Consider the following 24,304-nt stretch of genomic DNA (forward strand, 5'->3'; position numbering starts at 1 on the left):
TAAGATAAACAGAGATTGGCTTATTAAGGGGGTTAAAGATGGGGAATTCTGACAGGTGAGAAATGCCCAGTGATACCTTGAAATTCTCTATGGGCAAGCAAAGAGCATTTATTCCCATCATAAAAGGGTTAGGCTTGGAAGGGACCTTAAATGTCATCTAGTTCCACCCCCCCTGCCATGGGCAGAGATGATCAGGTTGCTCAGGGCTCCTTCCAACCTGGCCTTGAACACTTTCAGGGAAAGGTATCTACAGCTTCTCTGGGCTACCTGTGCCAGTGCCTTACCACCCTCACAGTGAAGAACTTATGCCTAGCATCTAATCTAAATCTCTCCTTGTCCTGTCACAGTCTTCTCCTGTAAAATGTCCATCTCCCTCTTTGTTATATGCCCCCTTTAAGTACTAAAGACCACAATGAGGTCTCCCCAGAATCTTTTCTTCTCCAGCCTGAACAATCCCAACTCTCTCAGCCTGTCTTTGTAGGAGAGGTGCTGGACCCAGCACTCCAGGTGAGGTCTCACCAGAGCACAGTAGAGAGGCAGAATTCCTTCCCTTGACCTACTGGCCACTGTAGGTCACTGTTCCTCTTGATGCAGCCCAGGCTTTTTAGGCTGTAAGCATGCATTGCTGAGACATAAATGATATCTTCATCTATGATGATGATTTTTTAAGGGATTGCCAGCAGTTTATATTTGCAGTGTGGTAGTGGCAGGAACCATGTGTTGTGGCTGTAATGACCATCTCTGAGGTGGCTGGAGGAGGCATGTGCTGTGGCTGAAATGCATCACTGACAGTGTCTGGGATATCCCTGACTCCAGTGAGCACATTTTGGGTGGTGAAGCCAGCAAAGGAATGCAGTGTCATGGGCCTGCTGGTGGCTACACAACTCAGTTTGTGCAGGTCCCAGGTTCCACAGGTTCTGCTAGACTTATTCTCATAAGTCTCATATATTCTCTCTATATAAAGTTAAACATGGGCTTTGTGTGTTTGAAGAATTATTGCCTAAGACAGATATGCTAATGTGGAAACAGCTGATAACGTTCTGCAAGGACACTTGCATGAGTTTGAGAAGCACGTGGCCTGGTCTGGGCTCTAATGCAGATGGCTTTTGTTACCAGCTGACTTGGTAAGCAAAAGCAGGAACTTGTGTTTGTTTGCTGTTCAGCAAATAGCTTTTGACTGAATCCCATGTATTCATAGATTACTGTTTGTTGCTTTTCTGTCCATTGTGAAGGGAGCAAGGATTTCTAGGCTTTGAAAATCTTGTAATTTATGAAGCTGGATATATATTGATGCAATGAAATACGAAATATGTGATTTAACAACCATAACAGAAGTGGGTTTCCAGTGCTGATAATCAATCCTCTTAAGGAATATCAGAATCAAAGAGTTTAAAAATCAAATATAAACAGAAAATGCTGGTGAGTTGGAGGATTTTGGTTCCCTTTTTTTTTTCCTGTAGGTTTTGGCAATATTAGTAAGCTGTTCTTTCTGGGTGGTATGTTCTGCACTTGGTCTTTGACTCCTCTGAAAGTGGAAACAGATGTAATGCAAACTGTGGAGTAGGCAACCTGTCCCTTGGGAGCTGACTGAAAACAAACCCTCTACTGAATGAGCTCTTAAGTTATTGCATGTCTTGGGACAAATTTGTTTGCAGTAAATCAGTAAGATAACACCTGCAGAGGTCCCTTCTGGAGTTAAAATACATGCTCCAGAATTGTGATGAACAGCTGACTCAGGCATTCACATTTACAGTTGCTTCTTAGCAAGATGCAGTGAATGCCATCCAATGAACACAGGGCTGTAACACAGGATTTCATACAGAGATTCATCTGCATAAAAGATGTCTGGGTGAAGGAGAGAATTTGTAAATAAAATACATGGACAAATTTATTTCAGTATTTTTATCTAATCTCCAGGAATGTTACTGCTGGAGGGAAGTGCTCTAAAAAGCAAAGACTGAAATGGTGGGCATACAGTTTAAATGGTTAGAGATTGTTTGATTTTGTAGCTATTAATAAGCATCTGCATAGGTAGAGAGTTTTTATGTTGGCCTATAGGAGCTAGAGGGTTTGTTAAGCAAGATCCTCTTCAGATGGTTGTGAGAAAAAAGGCATATAAACCCAAAACTAACCCCAAAATCCTCAACACATGATCCTCACTGCAGTGCAGTTTTTCTGCTCTGCTGTCAGCTTAGGCAGATTTACCTTATGATATAATTCCAGGCAATTGAAGTGAAAGTGCCCTTCTCCCTTACATCCCGAGGAGATGCTGGTTCTAAACTGCCCAAAATAGAGAAGGAACCTGAAGAGAGACTTCTGGTCCTCTGACCCATTGCTGTCTGGAGTTTCCTCTGTTCTCTTCTGGAAACTTGGAGATTTCTGGATGATTTTAAGAAGCAGACACATTCTCAGCAGTTGACAGTTGCAGTGCCAAATGTGCATCATGTCACTCTGATTTCTGACATTCTGTACGGTTGACTCTGCTGCTATAGGGCCGTTCTTGGTTTACTGAAAACTGCAGCTTTTGAGGAAAGCAGCATTGGTGCCACTTCACCTTGTGTTCTGAGGCAGTTTAGTGGTGGGATTTAACCCCTCTGCTTCATTACAATTGAACAGGAGCAAGAGCAGCTGAGAGGCAGGGGCAGGTTTGTGGGTTTGAGGTCCCTACAACCAGCTGATGGGACTCTTCAGCCTTCAAGTTGGATTTGTTAGTCTGGTCTCTAGTTCTGAGGGTCTTAAACTTTGTTTACCAAAGGATGAGGCTGAAGAAGTGTTGCACCTCAACGCTGGCTGCCTGGGTTCTCACTTTTCTGCATTTATACCCATTTCTCATTCCAGTCTTGCAGAGTCTCTAGCAGCAAACAATTTGAAACAAAAGGTGTTGTTTGATAGGTAGAAGTGCATGTTAATTCAAGTGTGAATTCTTTAATTCTTGGCACATCTTTTGTTTTGTATCTGATTTCATTCAGTCACAGTCTGTTCCACCTGTTGATTCCTGACCTACAATGGTGTTCTGCTGATCTGATGATATTGGACAGGTTTGTACTGGAGTACACTGGAGCTGAAATCTTCAGAACACCAGTCAGAAGCAAGCAGTGAGAGTTACTGCTTGTAGTGTGGTTTTCACATCCTTGTCCTTTCCCTTATTTTTGTTATCAGAGCTTGGACAACCTCTCCTGGGGAAACTCTTGCCTAGATAATTAATGTATGGTGAGCTCATCTTTGAACCAGGGTCTATCTTGTTGCTAGTTTGGCTTTTCTAGTTTGCTGTTCCCCTCATTGCAGGATTGGGGCATCTTTGGCATAAAATCAGTAGCCAGAAGTTTCTAATAGGTTCAGTCTTCCTGCTGCTTCTAGGTCACAGATTCTGGAGGAGTAAGAATAATCTCTTAATTTTGTTACAAGTTCAGGTGTTAAAATTTGAGAGAGAGGTTTCAACTTTGGGGTTTTTTCTGTGTTTGGTGCTGTATTGCTGAGCAAAAATTGAAGACTGATATTAGCACAGAGGCATCTGAGATGGCTTCTGAAAATATCTGTATTTGTGACACCATCTGTCCAGTCAAATACAGAACACGTATCACATTTGTGTCTGGTACAAGTTAAATTGATGTTTGTGGTAGTTGTCATCTCTCTTGGTGAGCTGCTCTGCTGACTTTCTGTAGAGGCCCATGACATTCAGGTGTACTCCCTGGAATAGCTTTGTAGTTCTTGTTAGCCATATCAGCAGCAGACAGACAGACCTTTCATATGGAGCTCAGAAAGGTTTGGAAGAACCTGCTGCTCCCTGTGCAGTTCCTCTTCCATGAGTGAGGGGCTCTGGGGGTACTGGAAGAGCTTTGAGAAGCTCAAACCAAGCTTCTTTTACTTTGATTGATTAATCAGATTTTGAGTATCAGGACTCAAAACTATAATAAAGAGTAACTCTGAAATGGAAAAGAGGGAACCTAGAACAGGTAGGAGAGCAGAGCTGCTGCCCTGCTGGTTTGTAGGAGATGAGACCCCAGAGCTGGGCTGAGGCACTGCTGCAGATGCTGCCTTGGCAGCTCATGAGGGTCAGGAAAGGGAAGGATGTTTTTCCTCTAGGTTCTGATAACAGATAGGTTTAAATTCAGATTGGTGCAGGACCTGAAGGCTTGCTGGCTAAGAGGAGCCTGCCACAGAGAAGACCAGCAAGGATGAGGAGAGCTGCTACTGCATTTGATTCTTTCTTTGTTTGGAAAAAAATAGATTTGGCTAAGCTTTCCCTCCCACCCTGCCCTGTGATTTCCACACCTGTCAAGCTGTCAAAATCACAAAGCAGGGATGCATGTGCCAACAAACTTTATTTGGTATTGCTGTGTATTGTAAGTGTATTCCTGGCTTGGAGACTTTAGGAAGAATCTCTTTGTTCTAACGTATGTATGGTGCAAACCTCCCCAGTGTCATATTGCATTGAGATAAGCTGGAGTGTCTTATTGCTGCATCTCACCTGGGAGAACTTCCATATGAAAATACCTTTGTTTTTTAACCTGAGTTGTTTGCTTAAATAAGGGAAACCTCCTATAATCTTGGAGCCTTCAGGTTCTTTTGCTTGTGAGGGTAATGGGAGCTGGAGCCGCATATGTTTGGATTTTTTTTTTAAATTTGTGTTTATTTTCCATATTTCAAGATATGCACGAAGACCTTACTTCCTTGAAGAAAGGAGAAATAGCCAAAAATGTTTCTCTTTCTTCCAGTTGTTTTAGGGATGAGCAGACATTCCCTTTCAGTCACAGGACTGGGGTCATGTTTTGGCTGTTTCCAAGCTCTCTGAATTTAGGATTCCTGAGTTTCTGAGCTCCCACAGTTTTGCCTGATGCTATTGTAACGTAAGGTGACATTTTTGCTGTATGTAACCCTACTGAAAATCATGCACAGACTTAAAATTCCTGAGCAAAGATGCAGAACCTTGTGATCTGGATGGAGGTATGTCCTGTGTTTCCATGGGCCTAAAATTAGTATTTCAGCTACATGAACCTATAGAGAAGCATAATGATTTCTCAGAAATATCAGGAGTGGAAGATAACATTTCAGTGAAACTTGAATTGATCTGGATTGCCAGGTATTTGCTGACTGTGGTAAAATTCTGCAGGGCAGGAGGTGAGTGGGTGACCAGACTTCAACACACTGGCACTTGCTCCAGAAGTAACACTTGGTTATTTGTACCTTCGGGCTGAAGTCGCTGCTTGCTAAGTCTCTGTTAGCTCCACACTTGTCAGTTTTGGATTCAGCAGCACCTCAGGCACAGTTTATTTCTGTGCATGTGGAATGTGCTGGTTCCACCCCTCAGCAAGCATGAAGCACCTGCACTGCAGAGCACCTGCTTCTGCAGGCACTTAGGGGAACCAACGTCGGGAGCTGGCCCTTTACCCTTCTTGATGAACTTTGCTCTGTGTTAGTTCAAGGGCTGCAGAGTTCATGTGGGAGCCCACTGGGATGGATCCTTTGAGGGTCTTGTTGAAAGCTGGTTAATTTGAAACACATGGTGTGAAATGCCCTGCATATGATCTCCAGTTCCCATGAGACAGCAACACATCTGAGAACTTCTATCTGCTTCGGGTGCAGACCAGACTAGGGAAGGTTGCAGTTGAGCCATAGTACACATTTTTATTGCTTAAAGGTATTTTTGTTGACAGATTTATTGTTCAGCCACAGCTTTATGCAGTTAGCTTTTGGCAGCTTACTTTTCTGTATATTAAAACTAGATTGTTTCAGATATTTCAAAACAAGGCACATTTTCATAAATCAAATAGCTGTCTGATCATTTTTCACAGGAAAATGTTTTGCTGAGTAGTACTTCTCAGCATCAGAACTGCAGCACATGGCACTAATATGAGTGAGAAAGGATGATGAATGGGTGGTTCTGGTTTGGGAGTTTTAGACTTTAACATTTATTTCTTCAGAGGCAAGGCGCGATGGCCATGAACAGTGGCAATGTGGATTGTCCTCAGCTGTATAAGCTGTCTGCCTGGTGCCCTGAGAGAGGAACCAAGTGGGCAGCCAAGGAACAGAGAGATGGAGATGGGTAAAGCTGGCAGGAGCAGCTTTGCAACTTGTCAATAACTTTGTTGGGCAGCCAAAGGAACGTGATGGCTCTAAAGCTGCTGTTCAGAGAATCATATAAGTCCACCTGGTCATACTCAGCTGACATTGGGTCAGCCTCATGTGCCTTGGTGTTGTCCCTTCTGTCTCCAAGCCTATCTACATGAGCATCTTCAGTCTTGGAGAGAAGCTTGGGAAGTAAAATGCATGTGAGGATTGCCGTGCAGATTCCCTGTCTCCTGTACTCTTGCCTTGATTTACAAAATGAGATGTGCTTGTCTTGCCTTCGCAAAATCTGGTTTAATTCTGTTTTTCTAAAGAGAGAAATGTTGCACTTGTTCAGACAGCTGACATTCAAGTGTTTAGCAGCAAATGCAAGTGGGAAACAGGCCTTATGCCTTCTCAGTTTGATGGGAGAGTAGCATTGTTGTCTGCAAAAGGAATTCCACCCCCGTTTTCCCTGCTTTGTTGTTATACTGAAGATAGATTATTTCTTTGCTACTCCAACCTTATTTCATACCTAGTGAGTATGAATTTTGAGGCAGTGTCTACTGGCTGTTCAGGGACAGCTCAAAGGAGCATGTGTTGCCCTAAATGATTTGCTTTGCACACTTTGTGCCTGTGATCTCTAACACCCACATTCCCTCTTTTTGTGTTTTTTTTTGGTCTAGTTCTGTATCCCTCTTCACCCTGGTACAGTCATTGTGCATGCACCTTGCAGCTGCTTAACCAGGAACAGCTGAGGCTGCTTGGGGGGGGCATGGAGGCAAGGGATTTATATTCCAAGGACTTCTGTCTGCTCTTGCAACATCATCCCAATCATTGTTCTTTGCAATAATGATTTTTTTTTATTTGTATAAATTCCTTGGCTTAAGCACTGTGAGATCAGCAAGAAGCAAGGAACTCTTCTGAAACCCAGCAGGCAGTGCCCTCTGGGTATGTGTGTGCATTGCAAAGTCATCAGTCATTCAGTTGTTGACTCAAAGTTATTCTGGTTTGCCAGCGTGCTTATTCCCTGCTGAGTTACAGCCACAGATAACAAAAGTGAACTTTGTGTTTTTCAGAGTGTAGTCTTTTCCCAGATTTTATTTGTTGCTGTCTTTTGTGGTTTGGTTTTGCTTTGGTTTGGCTTTGAACTTCCTTGGGGATGTTCTCTAGGCAGAGAAGGTAGTGCTTGAGAAGTGAATTTTGCCCCAGTTTCTCAAAATTACTTCTGAAGGGATTGGTAGCATTCATTGCTTGCACTGTGCTGTCCAGACTGCTTGACAGGTTTGGACAAGAAGGTTTAGTGAGTGTTGTTTTGGGATGTGGGTGCAGGGGCTGGGTGCTCAGAGGGGTCTCTGAGTACAGATGGAGCCATGTGGGACAGCAAGTCAGAAATACAGCTTATTGCTTGTGATAACAGAGGGCAGTTGTTAAATTGGGAAAAGTGATCTGCAAGTAGTTGTACCTCCTGTTCTGGATGAATGGAATTGGCTAAGGTGGAAGAGGCAAAAAAACCCCCACGCCTCTAGCTGGAGTTTCTGATATTTAAGCATCCCAAGCCTCATCTGTAGCGCATTAAGGTATGGCTGCAACTGGTTATCCTCTCACTGGTCTTGGAAAGGAGCTGTTTGCTTGTCTGATACACTCACAGTCTGTGCATTGTGTTTGTCTGCTTCACACACTCACTCTGCAGTCTACAAAGGGATTTTTACAATTGGCTAAAGGATGTTGAAAAGTGTTTTAAGCTTGTAATCTTGTATTGAGTGCCTTAGGGGAGGTATTGCCAGTTGGTCCCTGAGGAGACCGTGTTTAGTGAGAGGCAAAGGGGGGACAAATCTTTTGTGCATGAGCTTGGCAAGTCCCCCTAAAACAATGCTGACCTAATCCAGAAAGGCTGCCAGGTACTTTGGAAGAGGTGAGATTCATTTTCTGGGATTTTGTTTTGCTCTGCAGTTGTTGCAGTTAAGTGGAACCAAAGTCAGCTGTGCTGGGAAGGACTTGTAGTGAATTGATGTGGCTGGGGATACAAAGCATCTCTTTGCATAGGGGATGCATGTTAATGCAACAGCTTCCAGCTACTGCTGTTATCATTTGATCTTGCAAATATATGTAGTTCTTGCGTTGGTTGAGATTAATACTAATATTTTATTTGTCCTAAAAGTGAGATTTTAACAATAATAATAGTATTTATTTACAGCTATAATCCTGTTATATCTGCAGTTTCAAAATGCAATGCAAGATATTTATTCTTAGAAGGTGGTTATTATAGTTTCAAAATTATTACTTAAGGTATGAAAAAGCCTCCTATAATAGATGTTTAGTGTTTGTATTCATTGCTGTTAATCCTTACTAGTTTATTTGAAACAGTGTATGCATACATTATTAAATGGTAACTCATTCTCAGGGTCGCTGCTTAGGTTGTAAAATAATGCTTCTTATAAAGCCTGGACCTTGAAAGGGGACATAAGCTGCACTCTTTAAAATGTGAAATACATTAATGATGGGTTTTTTTTCTTTTATGTTTGTGGGTTAAGTACTGTTTTCTGAATCTCTACCCATGACCTGTGAACTTTTCAAAAAGTGCACTTACTTTGGCACCGTGTGGTGGGAAGTGCAGGTTGCCACACAGTGCTCTGGGGTGAAGTACCTCCAATGTCTTTGAGGGGACCCAATTCACTTGCTTTAAATTGAAGGATTTGGGGTTTAAAGGAAGTCCTTGCTGTCTGCTCTAGGAAAATCTCTTGTGGGCAGAATACTTAATGTTTTCCCTTGCTTTCCCCCTTGCTCCCAGTCTTATCAACTGCAGCTTTCAATGGTTAATCCACAACATATGCAAAGAGTGACAGTAAGAGTGTGATAAAGGCCGAGGCAAACTTGTAAAAGTGCCCTGCAATTTGGGGCAGTGGGAGAGGTATTGGAAATTGGCTTGGCTGAACAACCCAAATTAGTATTGCCAATTCCCCGACAAGAACGTGGGGCTGCTTTCCTGAGCAGCCAGTACTGGTGTAGTGTGTTGCAAAGGCTGTGCTGGTATTGCACAGGTCATCTCCTCTCCTGTCCTGATCCTTTCAGCTTTGCTAAGGTGCACTTGGAAGAAGTGATAAGGAAAGAGCAAAGTCAGTCTGTGCGAGGGGCACCGGCCATAGTTGGTACATAGGACTAGGTGGGGCTGCTGAGCTGCCTTTCCCTGCCAAGACTTCTGGTCTCAGGTCAGGTTTAGAAATATTTCCTGCTGCCAGGTGAGATGACTCAGCTTGAACATCTAGCTGCACTGAGAAACCTGCTCACAGAAAATGAGCCTGATGCTGTGCATCTCCCTGATGTTTGCCTCAGGGAGAAAGCTGCAGAGGGGTGCAAGGGCCCTACAGTCATTTGGGCTTCCCATCTCTCAGGGAGAGCAGAAGGTCTAAAAATGTCTCATCTGTTTTCAACAGGTAAAATAACTCTTTTTACTAGAATAAAAGGCAGGAAGGAGACTTTTGAGTTCCTCAGGGAACTTGAAGGTTGACTAGGAAAACGGAATTTGAGGCACTGCATTTTAGTGTCATGTTTTGTCCCCATCTTTGGCTCTTTGACAGTCTAGTGTGGACCTGTATATTGTGTGTCCTCTGAGAAGCTTGGGGTAGCTGTTTATATTTCATTCCTTTTCAGATAGGGTGGTTTAGAAGCTCAAGCTCTGTTACCCTGTTTGGGGCTTTAGGATATAATAGAAGGAAAAATTGGAAGCAAAAGTTTAATGGTACAAAGCATCAAAATATTGCAATCTGAGTCACAGCTAACAAACATTATTTGGGGCTTTTTTTGGAGGAGAAATAGCTCTTAGATTGTTAAATTCACAAGCATGGTTGAAACTGGAGTTCTCATGGTTGAAACTGAGATTTCTAGCCTGGATGGCTAAACGAGGGTCTTACGCACATTCCTGAGGGCTGTTGGATGTTCTTGCCTGTGGTATTTATACATTCACACCTGCTGCTCATTCTGGGTTGGGAACTGCCTTTGCAGTCATCACATCCAGCTTGGAGATGTCACACAAAGCTGAATCTCAACACTCTCTGAAGGCTGTCACATTTCTCTTCATAACTTCAGGATGGTGACTAAAGCTTGCTTAAGTGATGAGGAAGAGGATTGTCCTTAAAAATTACTTAGAGAAGAGGCTTACCATGGGTCTAGTTCAGACTGAAATGTTTGGAAGTTCATACAAAGCTCCAAAAACCTCAGAACCAAGAGGGTAAATCCAGATAGAAGCTACTAAGCTACTAATCTGCTCTGATGTCAGTGGGAGCTGTTTCAGTGTCTTCAGGGACAAAAGCCCCTGCATTGGGTCAGTCACATGTGTGCATTAATAATGAAGGAAATGCATTATCTGTTGTTTTATGTGTGGAAATGAAGGCTTAGTGTGGGTGTGAATATTCTTCAGTAACAGCTGTGTCTGTGTAATGTGGAAGACCAGAAGTACTGGTTTTTGCTTGTTTTCAATAAAAATTTCTTTGAGCTTTTTGTAATGAGCAGGAAAACCAAAGCAGAAATCAACCTTGGTTACTTGGTTTTGACTGACTTGGTGTAAAGGCAGGACCAGGACTGTAGTTCCCCTTCTTATCAGTGTGCTCAAACTGGTGAAAACCCTTCTGCCTAGCCTGGGCACAACATTAGGGGTCCCAGAATGAGTCCAAAGACATCATATCTGTGCTGCCACATGTTTTTGGGCTTTGAGGTTCACTTTGTACCCATGGCTTTTGACTTAAGCTGTTCTCCATTGAGATGTGAAGGAAGGAAAGCAAAGTACCTTTTCCATAGAAAGAGCCTCTCTGGGAAGTGGAAAAGGTCTTTACTCCTCCTGCCTCTGAGCCCTTGCTTGTTTGTGATGTGTAATGATACTTGCCTGCCTTTTGTATGTTTTTATTTTCCATTCCTGCTCATAGGGATATAAATTGTTGATTTTTTTAATAGGTATATTGCAGTGGATCTGAAGTTGATATAAGAGAGAATTTCTTCTGGGAAGAGAAGCTTCCCTGTAAGGCTGACCCTGAAGATGTGGACTGCCATTGTGTTCTTCCTGCTGATTTCCATCTGTATCTGTGAACACCAACTTTCTGTCCTGAAAGGGAGAGGAGTCCATGTAGTGCAAATAAGCAGGCTTACCAGTGAAGAGCAATGCAGGCAGGCTTGTCAGAGCCCAGGTGCTTCAGGTGAGGTTCTTGTCTCTTGGATGGAATTCCAGCTGCATTTTCTGCTCCTTGAAGGTCTCTGCTGCTCCTTTGACTTTCTTTTTTAATTCCAGTTGTTTACAGGCATTTAGAGTAACAGCTGCTATGTGTGGTGCTGAATAACTTCTGACAGATTTGGTTAAATTGAATCCAGGACAACTGCTTCCCAGAGCCCTTGGAGCTTCCATAGGAAACAGCATGTGCTGTTGGTGTGCACTGATGGCGTGCAAAGTGTTAGGTCACTTGAATTGCAGAAATTATTCCCAGCTGCCAGATGCTTGCAAGGGAGCAGTGCTGTTGCAGACAGCTGCACTAGAATGAGTAATCTTTGCTCGCTGGTATTTGTGTGTGTTTTCTGCCTTAGAAGAAACTACTTTGTCCTGCAACCAAGCACAGGGTTAAATCTGTGAGGTAAAAGCCTTCTCACTACATCTGAGATGTCTTTACAAATAATTAAACTTCCAAAAGAGTCTTCTAGTTGTCCTTATTAAGGCCCCAGTCCTGTCTAGCCAGATGAGAAAGCTCGAAGCTCCTGCAAAAAGCCGGTGCTGCTGTGGTGAAGATGAGACCTTGGCTCAGGTGGATGAATATCTGACTTTCAGGTGGTTAGGAAGTTAATAAAGATGCTGGTTTTAATGGCCTTTAATGGTCATTTTCCTCAGTAAGACATCTAGATGAATTTACATGGGTCCTAACTGTAGTGCACTTTGTTTGAATTGCTATTGTCAGGAGATGCTGGTACCAGAAGACACACAGGTGGGTAGGCTACACTGGCAATATTGGTTTCGTTGGCTTTCTTTGGTTATTTTCACTAAGACTGAGTCAGGATCCTTTAAGGCCAGACTTTCTAGACACTGTGTGGTTGGGGTTTTTTTTTGTTGTGGTTTTTTATGTCCTTTTTTTCAATTCTTTAACTAGAGCCCCGAAGCAACGTCTTTGGTATCCTGTGTTCAGCAATCCATTTTCTCTGCTGTTTTCAGGGAGCCATCACTGTAATTGGTCTGTGCCCTACCAGAATCACTGCTTCCTCCTGCAGTGTCACCAGCTGAGTGTGTGCCAGAATGCTAGAGAACAGGACATCAGAGACCTGCTTGCAGGTAAAGCCATGTTTCAGCCTTCTGGGAAATCCAGGGTCCTGATTCTTCTGCTTTAAATGCCTACATTTAATCCTTGATAGGCTTTCAGCTGAGGAGGATGGCTTGTGAAATGCCTGCAGGGTGGTTCTGTAGGTACAGTTCACTGGAATAACTGTTTCACTTTGTCCTAGGGACTCTGGCACTTGCATGAGTGCATGATGTATCTTTGAATAACTTTTGTAACACTTACTGAGTAACAGTTTGTCTCCATGTTGAAGACATCATTCATTCAAGCCATTTGCATGCCACACGCTGTCCTAGTGAAAATAAAGGCATAACAGATGTATTTATATCTTTTTTTCAGAGAAAGGAAAATGTCCTGGCATTGTTTTTCTCTCAGATTGCCAGGGTTTTGTTCCAGAGTCAACAGACTGCTTCTTTAATCAGAGGAGCAATTGCTCATGGTGCCTTTCCAGTGCCAGGGTATTCAGTTTTAATAAAGTGACACAATAACAAAATGGAGCTTATTTATAATTGGGAAATCAATCTTTTAAAGTTTGTTTCAAGGGTTCACTGTATCCAAATTTTAAAAAAAGTTTGTTCATGGTTTTTTGGGTTGGCAAAGGTTTCTCTGCAATGTAACAACTGGACTTGCGATAAGCAGATGGGATTTATGTCACTATAAATCTAGCTCACTTAGTTGTGAAGGACATGATCCTGATGTATGAAGGTGTAAGTAGAAATTTCTGTTCAGATTTGACAAGTGAAAGTTATGAATCCAGGCACAAAGGCTTTGTTGATGGCGTGTAACTTTGAAAGCATGAATCCTCTTCTCAGGAACTGACATTTGTAAGACTGCTCCTGTTGATACTGTGCTTCTGCATTGTAGCTCTCTACTTCATTACTCCCCTTTTGTGAAATTAACTCCCTGGCTGGGCAAATATGAGAGGTCTGTGGCAGAAAAAAACAAACCAAAAAACCTCAAAGGGATTATGTGCAATAAAGGCTGGGGGGTCTTGAGTTTTCATGTTGTTGCTGAATTCAGGACTGATTTATTCCACTTGTACTGTGTGTACTGCAGAATATGTGTTCTGGTTTGCATGTTGGGGGTTGAGGTTAGATTTGAGCTTGAGAGTTTTTTATTCTTACAAAAGTAATTTGTTTTGTCTTTTGGAAGAAATTGTCAACAGCAAATGGGAGCCAGCCCTGTTTCACCGCCAGAGCCATCCACAGAAGACTGAGAGGATGCTGAATGCATGGATTGACCAACACAGTGTGGAAAACACATTTTCTTCAATTGCTCAGACTCACAATATTCATTTGAGGCATTTGCTTGATGTTCAGAAGACAGATGTCACAACAAGTACAAGGAAACTAATTGCAAGCGATGCTGCCACCACTACTGCCCCTGCCATAACAACAAGTGTTACAAATGCAACTTTCTCTACCACTTATGAAGCAACTGCCAAAGCCTCAAACACCCCTGGAGGTTCTGATACTTCTACTACAACCATGTCATCCTCTGCCTTTTCTCCCCCTCATAGTAACATCTCTGCTCCCACTTCCAGCAATGTCACCCAGATGGTGATGACCAGCCAAAAATTAGGAAGTAGTAGCTCTGTCCCAGTACTGTCCCCCACTTCTGCTCCCCTCACTGTTCCTTTTGAAGCAGGTACCTCAGCAAAGCAGCCTGGGCCAGGTACCACCAGCAGCAGTGCTCCTCATGCTGACAGCCTCACCACTGCTGGAGCTGACCTGAAGATGCTGACCACAGCATTGCCCACAGCACTGCCCACCCCCATCCCACAGGATGCAGGAATGTCTTCCAGTGCTTCCACGCATGCCACGGCACCCATCCCAACAGAGAACTCTCCCTCTGTGAATCCAGTGCATGCTGGCACGTCACCAAGTCTAAAGCCAGAGGCAAATACAGCCACAGCATCCTTGAATGAATCAGCTTCTCCTCTGGGCTCTACCAGAGGTGCCATGGTTTTAACTACAACCTCTACAGTAGCAACTACGACTGAACGTGGGGTAAAGTCAACATCTAATGTCTTTTCAACAGCCATGGCTCCAACAGATGCAGCCAAAACAACAGCTTCAGGCCTCACAGAAACTCGGGACACAGACAACGAGTATCTTCTCATTGCTGCTGAGCCCCTGACTCAGTACTTAGTGGATAAAAGTTCACTACTTGCAGTGCTTTTAGTTGGTACGTTCTTCTTCTTAACTGTTATAGTTCTTTTCCTCATGCAGGCCTATGAGAGCTACAAGAAGAAAGATTACACACAAGTGGATTACCTGATCAATGGAATGTATGCGGACTCAGAGATGTGAAGAGGTGGGGATAAATAGTAGTCAAGAGATGGAAAGGAGATTCAAAGTCTGCATGACTTGTTTTTCCTTTCTATCTGCCTATAACACAAACTGAAAGTGCTTCCAAATTTACTTCTAGTGCAATTGAGGAGAAATGCCATGTACTGTATTAAGAAAAAATAATAATTTTTTATTCAACTGTGCAACAGGTTGCTGCAAAACCATAAAAAAGGAATAATTTTTAACATTTTCATAATGCACAGTAGCTTTGGCCATTATAATTCATTGCAAAGTAAATCTAACAAGGTGTAAGTTGCCATCATCTGAAAATGCTGTAGTGCTTTTCAGCTGTTTACAGTGCAGGTTGTGTTTCATTTGTTTCACGTGTGCTCCTCTGACAACAGAGCAAAGGATGCTGTCACCTTTTGTGAAGTGCTCCCAAACAGCCAGATGAGAAGTGTGGAGTACTGTTGCAACAGGGGACTTTTAATCCAGTGTGTGTCATATTTCAGTGTGCTTCTTGCTTATGAAGAGGTCTGTTTACAAGGTATTGTAAACTCTGTTTACTGCTAACCCAAGGTATCTTTTCACCACGGAGTGGATTACTGTGCCTCTGCACTTAAATGATCTTATTTTTATATTCAGTTAATAAATGGGGCCCTGGAAGGGCAGATCTTCTTGTGTTTCTCGTGTCATTGCTGTCCCTGCCAGTTCAGAAGCAAGCAAATGGGCTTTTGGGGCTTAAGTAAATTACCTCCACTCCAGTATTCCAAGTGTGGGGGCTTTGAAGACCTTGCTGAAAGCATGGACATGTCACAGAAGATACTGATCATCTTCCAGAGTACTGCTTCTATAATTTAAAGCCATTATGCTGTCAGTCTCCCAGGTGTGCAGACCCACTTACTGCTTATTATCTTTCATACCTACAGCTCTGTTTTGGGTTTTTTTGCGTTTAGGACAGAGTTGTTATTATTTTGGAAACTTAATTGCACATGCAGTAGCAATTTGGCTCCCAAGATCTGCAGCTGAGAGAATGAGTAGAAAACACTTGATTTTTAGGTAAGTATTCTTCAGTGATTAGTGCATCTTATTTGGATGACACGTAAATACCAAAGTGCTGGATTGAGGTGATGGGGTTTTTGTAATGGCTTGTCTCTCACTTTGAATTAGTTGGCTCTTCTTTAATCCAGCTTGCATGTCATCTTGAGTGAGAGCTGATAATAAGCAAACCTCAGAATTTGAGCTGCTGAGTTCTAGTTTGATTATTTATTCAAGTTTTTGGGCTGTTTAGAATTTGGAGGGAGCCTTTACCCTGGAAAAGGCTGCTTTGTAGACAACTTCATTGTCAGAGTGCTATGAAAACAGCTGCAGAGAGCACAAGCAGCAGCACAGCCAAGGGGTTGTTTGAACAAAATAGGCTGGAGAGATTTTCCTGAATTTTACCCAACATAAATTTTGAGGGCAAAACTTCAGCAGCAAGTAGAGCGTGTTGAGGAAAGAGACCGCTTTGGAAGCAAGATCACTTGGTTTTCAATATCAAGGTGCATTTAGCAGTACTTTTGCAGGGACCTCTTCTGCATGCCAGTGAGCAATAGGTTAGAGCATCTCTCAGGGTAAAGGGGTAGTGTGGTTTGGGGAGTCTACCTCTTTGGAAAGTTTGAAGTATAAGAAATATAAAGCCACAAAATTTACTCCATGTTTCCCTGGGGTGGGGCAGAATTTTTGAGGGTCTCAGTTTAATTGTATTTTAAGATTACTGTTAATTGGTTTGCCCTGAGCAGAAGGGAACTGAATTCCAATTTCTCCGCCTTCTAGGAGCCACCGGTGTAGAGCATCTGTGCAAACAAGGTGCTGGGAACATCCCCCAGCACCACAGCTGGGGAGTTGCACCCTGTTGAGGTGCTTGGGATTGTGTTGAGCTGTTAGCCTGTCTGGCAGATGCTGTTCTACATCCACCAAGTCCAGAGATTTATCTTTACATAGTGATTTCAGGTTTCACCTTAATTGCAAGTGAGTCACTAACCACAGACCTAAGCATGTGGTCTTGAGCTCTGCTCCAGATACTGAGATAAGAGCTGTCTGCTGGCTCCCTGCCATCTCCCAAGTAGGAAGATGAGCCTTACCTCAGACTCAGCTCACTTCTTTTCCTCCTTGTTTAGGCAGCTTGGAAAAGTGCATTTTGGCAGGACAAATCCAGGGAGTAGTGCTCTTCCTTATTTGTCTATGTAGTGAATTCCTGCCTTTAGGAAGTGCCTTCCTACATAAAGGGTCAGTGTTGCAGCTTTTCTGCTGGTTCTCTGTGGTAGTTTTGGGGTTTTTTCTAAGTTGCCTGAGCTATTTCCACAAACACAAACTATGATCATCAGACTTGTGATTGCTTATCCTGAAAATGAGGAAATTTCTGATGAACTTTGCATTCACTGTGGCCTTTTACCTTTTGGTCTCTGTGGATCTATTCACAGAGCTGAAGTTGGACACCAGATTCTGTGGAATGGAAATTTGTGAAGTTGCATTGGTACTTATTTTCCTCTTTGAAGACTCTTGCACTGATTTCTTTGAGAGACTAGGAATGGAAGGGAGAGGAAAGTCACATTACTTAAAAGAAACTCTTGAGTTTTTTCTAAAACTTGAAGATTGGTATATTAAAAACAAATAAAACCCTTCAGGGATAATTTACATGGGAATGATATAATTACAAGAGTTGGAATTGAGTTACAGCTCTATTTACAAGAGTCTTGGGGAGTTTCTCATGGACGTAGTGAGAATATTACAAGTACATCATGGCTAAATGAAACCACCACTATAAAAATCTTTGTGGCCTTTTAGCAGGTCCTTACAGGAAGGTGAGTACTCATCAGAATCTTGATGCAGTTCCCACAGCTGTGGTATGTTTACATCCAGGTCTCCTCATCAGATACTGGCACAGCCTGTCTTTTCTGTTCTTACTTGAGTTATTGCACTTCCAGGTCTGGATTACTTTCTCAACAGAAACTGAGCCTTTTAGTGTGAGCACCAGAATGAGTCTTACCTCAGTGCATTTCTGCATACAAGGGGAGATCTTTGTTTGCCATGGAGTCATGGAATGATTTGTGTTAGAAGGAACCTTTAGAGGTTATCTAGTTTTAACCCCCCTGCCATGGCAGGGGCATCTTCAACTAGACCAGGTTGCTTAGAGCCCTGTTTAACCTTTCTATGAAGGTTTCCAGGGATGGGGCAACCACCACTTCTCTGAGCAACCTGTTCAAGTGTTTTAGCACCCTCATAATGAAAAATTTCTTTTTTATATCTTGTCTGAATCTACCATTTTTAGTTTAAAACCATTACTACTTGTCCTATCTCAGTGGTGCTCAAGTTGCAGTGCCAGCTGAAGTAGGTTTTTCTTTGCAGCCCAGTGGTCTCATAATAGCTCAGTTTAGGCATTTAAAAACAAACAAACAGAAAAACCCAAGTCATAAAAACCTGGGCAGGAGCCTTGGCTCTGGAAGGCTAGGTGTGTCTTCTGGCTTGTATATTGAGACCCATTGTAAAGATTAGTCAACTTTGCTGTGTTGTGTCTAGCTACTTGTAAGCCTTGAAGAAGGGGAGCAGTGGGACAGTGGAAGGTGGGGTGCATGTGCAGTTTTCTAAAGGGCTCTTCTGTAGTGGTGACTTGATCTGCAAATCTAAAGCTATTAGGATTTCTTCCCTTCTGGCTCTTTGCTGCTGCTGCTCTCCAGCTCAAACATCCACTTGGTTGTTTCTACCTCCACACTGTTGTTTCTCTCTGGGTTAAAATCAGCCTCCTGGAATGGCTTCCCTTGTTTTGCTTTTGAGGCCCATCTACTGCATTTCATGGTGTACTGTTGAAGTAGTTAATAGTATCTTAAGGGAGAAAAACGCAACATCGTTGGAAGCTTGTTTGCAGAATTCACAATATAACCATAGATAGGGTCCTACCAGGTTATCTAGAACACATCTGCCAAGAACAACATTCTGCTGCTGTGAAGCATATCTGATCCAAATTGGGATTCAACCTATTGTATGGTCTAAAACAGGAACATCCTGGAATTAAATTTAGATTAGATTAATTCTAAATGCCACCTCCCTTTTGTTTAATTACCTGTACAAGAAGGACGTTGCTCTGGACAGTAGAGAAGAAAGGAAATAATGGAGTATTAAAACATTTAAAGGAATAGTAGGAAAGAAGAACTTTGCAATTGCAAATATGGGTTTGCAGTATGCCATGTAGTGTCCAGAGAATTAAAGAGCATTTGCAGAACTCTTTAGCAGGACCTTAAAAACAGCTTTTGCATGTAGTTGGAAAATGCTCAGGAAGGTCTGGAAATGGAGGTATCATGGAGCTGGTTTGTCTGGTGGCTGCTTATTTTTGGCATCAAAAAAGGAAACCTGAGCCCTTCTCTGCTGAAGCATTTCTGAGGGCTTTTTCCACTGTGGGTTCTCTGGTATGCAGTAAAGGCAAGTGTCCTTAGTTCAGCTGGGTGAGAGTTAATTTTCCTTTAAGTAACTGGTACAGTGCCATGCTTTGGATTTAGTATGACAAAAACATTGACAATACTCTTGATATTTTAGTTGTTGCAAGCCAGGGGCTGCTTGGTACTCAGTTGCCAGCTGGGATTAAGCTGTGACAGCAAGTTCAGATTGCGACATCTCCCTGACCAGGGCAACTCCAGCTGCCTCCTTTCCATGGCCTCTGAGTCTCATGAAACTTAATTTCCTTTGTTGTGCTTGGCTGAAGTTGGCCCGTGGGTTCAAAAGCAAATGCTTTCATCTTGCACGAAGTATGGGCTTGTAAGATTGTGTTTTTCTAGAAGAAAACAGGCTGAAGAACAGCAGAGCCTAGAGCTGTATTGATTCCTGTCTGCTGGAAGGACTAGGTAGCTCAAGGTTAGGGATTACTTTGACTTTTTGGGCTTGCTGGATAGCTGGTTATAGTGGGGAAAGCTGCTTTTTGCTCTACAGCTTTTGGGGTCGATGTCCTTGTAGTCTCACGTCCTCGGATCTTGCCTTTCTGTGCTGCTGCTGGGCTGGGTGATGTGTTTAGAAGCAGCCCTGCCTTGGCTGAGAAATGCCAGCAGGTTGTGCTGCGGGGCTCCATAAGAGCTTGTCGTTCAGCCTCCCTCTGGCAGGGAAACCCCAAAAGAGCTGGGAAAAAGTCTCTGCCTGATCCGGGGCTTCCTGGTTAGCCCTGGGTGATGTTCAGCTTGTGCTTTGGCTGGAGTTGTGTTTGTATTACGATGTTTGAAGGAGAGGTTCAGCAAGCATGCAGAACTTGCCCAGCATCCTGCTGGTCCAAATTAAATGGGCTAAAGCTGTTTGGACTGGATTATACCATCTGTTTGAAAAAGCAAACAGCTTGTCTTCACAAAAAGTGGCTAAATTATTTTAACTCTTTCAAGCCGGGACAGGTGAAACCAATTACACTGTTTTTGAGGGTGATGGACTTATGCAACTTGTTCCTATTCTTTACTGCAGATCATATAGCCAAAGCTTGTAAGGGTGAATACTGATACATCTTTCACGTAACTCTTCTAACACTGAGGAAAGGAAAAGAAAGGAGGAGGTATTTATTCATCTGGAAAAAGCTCACATTTAGAAGTGACCATCATGGTTAGTTAAAACAAAAACAACAATCAAGATTTAACCACATTCTTAAGTTTAAATTTATCTCTGCTCTCAAATGTTGAGATTACAGTCACTGCTGCAGATTACAAAGTGGGAATTTTCAAAAGTACCTATGTTGTGATTTCTCACAAGTGCTGCACCCACTGTAGGCATTTTCCTGAGCAACTTTGCTCATCCTTGGTCACTGCAGTTAAACTGAACTCAGCAGCTGACTAATGACCAACATGGGCTGTACTGTGGGGCAGAAGTTCCCCTGCTCTTGCAAAACTAAAACCTTTTACTGCAGTGGAGGAGTGGGGGTGTGCACAGTGGCTGCCAGCTTGTCCTGCACCCTTGTGGCAGCGACAAGACTATCCTTAGTCTGTTATGGTGCCTTGTGTGATCCAGGTGATGCCAGGGAGCAGATGAGCCTGTAAAGTACCAGAGAGTTTGCTCAGGGAGGAAGCTTTGGTGATGTTGGTGCACAGGCAGTACTGTTAGGGAGCAGCTGAAATCCTTGCTGATGACTTTTATCAGAACTAGGTGAAGCTTGTTATGTCAAGAGGTGCTAATATGGTTGTTCAAGGGACAGGGGTAAATGGAAGCAACTTTGGATGAACTGAGGACTTCTGATCAGCTCAGCTATGGGCACTTGCTGCTGGTAGAAGACAGCTCTGGGCTGATTCCTCCAGCATGCATCCTGGTGAATATTCCCACCAGTGAGAGAGCAGCAGCAGTGCTGGGTGAGCTACAGCCAGTGCCTACAAGCTCCAGGCAAAAAGCTGTCTGATCTGCAGGAAAAAAGCCAGCTGTCCTATCTCATTCTCCTGATTGCTGGGTCAAAGTGTACTACAGAGATTTTGTAAGAGCTCAAGGCAAGTTGTTTTCAGCTTTTTTTCCCCCCTGTTTATTGATTTATACATACACCTACATGTCTTCAGTATTTAGACTGAAGTAGTATTGGGCTAAAGATCTTCAGAACACCATGAGCTTCCCTGCTAATGGCACCCTGGAGTGGGTCAGTTTTCAATGGAGCTTTCCTTAGCTGGGATTTAAGTCCTCAGCATCTCACAGAGGGTCAGGCAGATTCCTGTGGTCCAAAACTGCCTTGGGAATTTTTGTGGAAAGTTTTATACTTTTCACCCTACTTCAGTCTGCAAGGAGAAGTAGAGAGACTCTTCTGCAGGAAAGAGCAATCTCATACACCAGCAGTTTGTGACATGCAGTGAGCACCCATTTGGAAGGAAATGAACACAGCCTCCATGCCTCTCCCAAATCACACAGTCCTGGGGCGTGTTTATAGCCAAACATAAAACTTTTTCAAAAGATGATCTCACCTGTTGAAAATCACATCCATGTGAATCAGAGCAGGAAGGGAAGCAGTGGCTGAAAGGGATGGAGGGCTCCATGTGGGCAGCAGATGCACGTGGCTTGCAGGAGGACAACCCATGTGGTTTTTTCCAGCTGTGAGCCTTGGTTCTGCCATCAGTGTGTGTGAGGCTTGGTAGAGTGTACTTTTTGTTGAATGTTTGCAGTTTTGTTTGACAGCGGGAAATGGTGGAAAATGTTAGTGAGAGCTGTCAAAGCCTGTAATCATCTCTCAAGGGGAAGAGTAGCACCCCTTCAGGAGTTTAAATCCGTACAGACCTTATGTAGCATAGGAAAAATCCTGGCAACGAAAGGATGACCTGAGAACTCTTCTGTGGAGAAGTAATGAATGATGTGAGCTGGAGAGATCTGTGTGCATGCTAAAGGTAAAGGAAGATCAGATCAGGCATTTCCATGAAGAACAGTCCTTCCATAACTGGACTATTATTCTTCATGCTTCTGGGTGTACACGATTGCTGGTCAGATAAAAGCAAAATATACCTTTGAATGCATTTGTACAGAACTGTCTGCAGAGGGAATTAAAAGCCAGAACAGAAACATTCCTTGAGGTACGTGATATTTGTGCTCGAGTCTTGTGCTCAAGATATTTGTGCCTCCCCATTGAGTTGCTGGCTGACAACACTGGGCTGAGTAGATCCAGAGTCACAGAGCCATTCCTGGCCCCAGGACTGGGTAAAGGTTTGCTACACTACCATGTCCTTCTCTTAACTTAGCTTTATTCTGATGCCTGTCAGTAAGGAGAGAGCCCTGCAGCAGTGAAGTGGGGTTGCCTCGTGTCCCCACCATGGTGTGTGGATGCCCATTGTGTCTGCTCTTTCCCACCCTCCATGTGTGTGTTCATGTGGGCATGTCTTGGTCTAGGAATTGTCCCACAACAGCTTTGAAGTATATATTCTTCACCTATTGCCAACAGAGATGTCATGGCTCTTTTCAAAGGATAGTGCAAGATCTCTCCTGCTTTAAAAAAATGTATAGTCTGAGATGTCTCCCCCACATCTCTGAATCTGGCTCCAGCCCTGAGCTGTGAGGTTTCATATTCCTTCATGTCTTGTCATTTCCTGCCAAAAATGACCAGCAAGGTGCCAGAGGGAGGCTAATTCTTATTCTGAGATTTATTACACTACAAATTCTTTAGCACTGCTAATTAAGTCTAAGCTCCACTTATCAAATGGCCATGTACCTTTTTGCAGGACTGCCATGTGGTATCTGTTTGTTCTCTCTCCATGGCTTTCCTGGGCATTCCAGTGGGTTGAGGAGGCCATAATGTGGATGAAACTAATAATAAACTTGCACTAGAAGCAGCTGCATTGTGGAGGAACTTTAAACCCCAAAGCAAAGCAGACAGGGACAGTTTTAACTGCAACGTGCTCTTTAATTGAAACCTGGGCTGGAGCTGACCTGCCTGCCTTGTGATACAGTGTGGGCTGGGTGGGGATGCAGCCTGTGTTGTTAACCTACTGCTACAATATTTACACAGATAAATTTAGCATTTGACATTGAGAAAATGATTTTCTGCACAACCTTTCAGCTTGGGCCACCTATGTACTCTGGGAGAGAGGAGATTGCATGAGTGCTTTTGCATGGGTCCTTTTGCAAGTTTCCCATGCTCCTGACAGGTAAACTGGGTAGGAGTCAGCAGTGCCTCTGGGGATGGTGCATTTTAAATCACTTTACCTTGTCTTTTGCTCATCCCCCAACTAGAACAGCCTTGTTGAAGGATTTTTTTCCAGTGCAGGTCCATCTGGTTGGGTGCTTATGTAGGCATCACAAGAGACCCTTACCATTAGCAGCTGGTTTTGAATTGCACTGCTGGAGCTCAGCAAGGGTGTGGGACAGAGAGAATGACCTGTGCTGCAAGCTGAGGTGGGGCTGAGGTGCCAAGGCAGGTCAGTGGAAGGCTGAGATGGACAAGTTTGTGTTTTGGGGGTTTTTTTTGCAAGGTTTCCAATGTCCTGCCCAATACATTTTATCTACAGCTGTCACTTACTGGGAAGTGCTGCAGCATCACCTTTTTGAGCCAGCAAACCTCAGAGAGAAAGGGATGTCTTCAGAAAAAGGCCCTTCCAGTAAGGTCTGTGGGCTGATTTGCTGAAGCAGCTCAGGCAAATGAAGACTGGGTGCTGATTTCATTGGGACCTCCTGAGGTGCCTCCTCATTCATTGGATCTGGACCACAAGCTAAAGCAGGAGGTTTCTGAAGCACAGCTGCTGCTCAGCCCCCAGCAGGGGTGAGCAGTAGCTGCCCTACCCAATCACAGCTGGCTTGTGTTACTGGGGCCTGATAATAACTTCCTCTTCCCTATGTGTGTGCTGGTGGCCTGGCACTGGTGGGGGGAACAGAGCTGCTGGCTGTCCTTGGCACTGCTTTCTGGGAGATCTGTGTGCAGGCAGCAGAAGGGTAGTCACTGGTATTTTAGCTTGGGTCACTGGTATTTTTCCTTTGGTGTCAGGGGAGGCTTCCCCTGTTGACTCAGAAGAGAAGGGGCCAGGAGAACTGAAAATAAGGTGATGGGTGGCTGTTCTTTCTCTGTGGCTCTCCTAGCTTTATTCACCAGAATCAGGGAGGGCAGAAAAAGGGAGTGTTCAGGAAGCTGTGTAGAACAAGCTGTGTCCAAGTAGTGAACAGAAGGAAGAGGAGACAGGTCCTCGAAGTTTTGTGTCAAAGCCCCCATCT

At 43.5% G+C, this 24,304-nt stretch overlaps 1 protein-coding gene across 2 annotated transcripts in view; it reads left to right on the plus strand.

Annotated features, from left to right (window-relative positions):
- Positions 1-15,319, plus strand: part of C6H11orf24 (chromosome 6 C11orf24 homolog) — a 68,844-nt gene extending 53,525 nt beyond the window's left edge. For both annotated transcript variants that reach the window (XM_066551959.1, XM_066551960.1), the window contains 3 exons: positions 10,993-11,231; positions 12,230-12,346; positions 13,503-15,319. In XM_066551959.1, coding sequence (XP_066408056.1) covers positions 11,075-11,231; positions 12,230-12,346; positions 13,503-14,662 — 1,434 coding nt within the window. In that variant the 5' untranslated portion in view covers positions 10,993-11,074 and the 3' untranslated portion in view covers positions 14,663-15,319. The remainder of the gene's footprint in view (positions 1-10,992; positions 11,232-12,229; positions 12,347-13,502) is intronic.
- The last annotated feature ends 8,985 nt before the right edge of the window (positions 15,320-24,304 follow it).

Source organism: Molothrus aeneus, chromosome 6, assembly GCF_037042795.1.
Source record: "Molothrus aeneus isolate 106 chromosome 6, BPBGC_Maene_1.0, whole genome shotgun sequence".
NCBI classification, from domain to species: Eukaryota; Metazoa; Chordata; class Aves; order Passeriformes; family Icteridae; genus Molothrus; species Molothrus aeneus.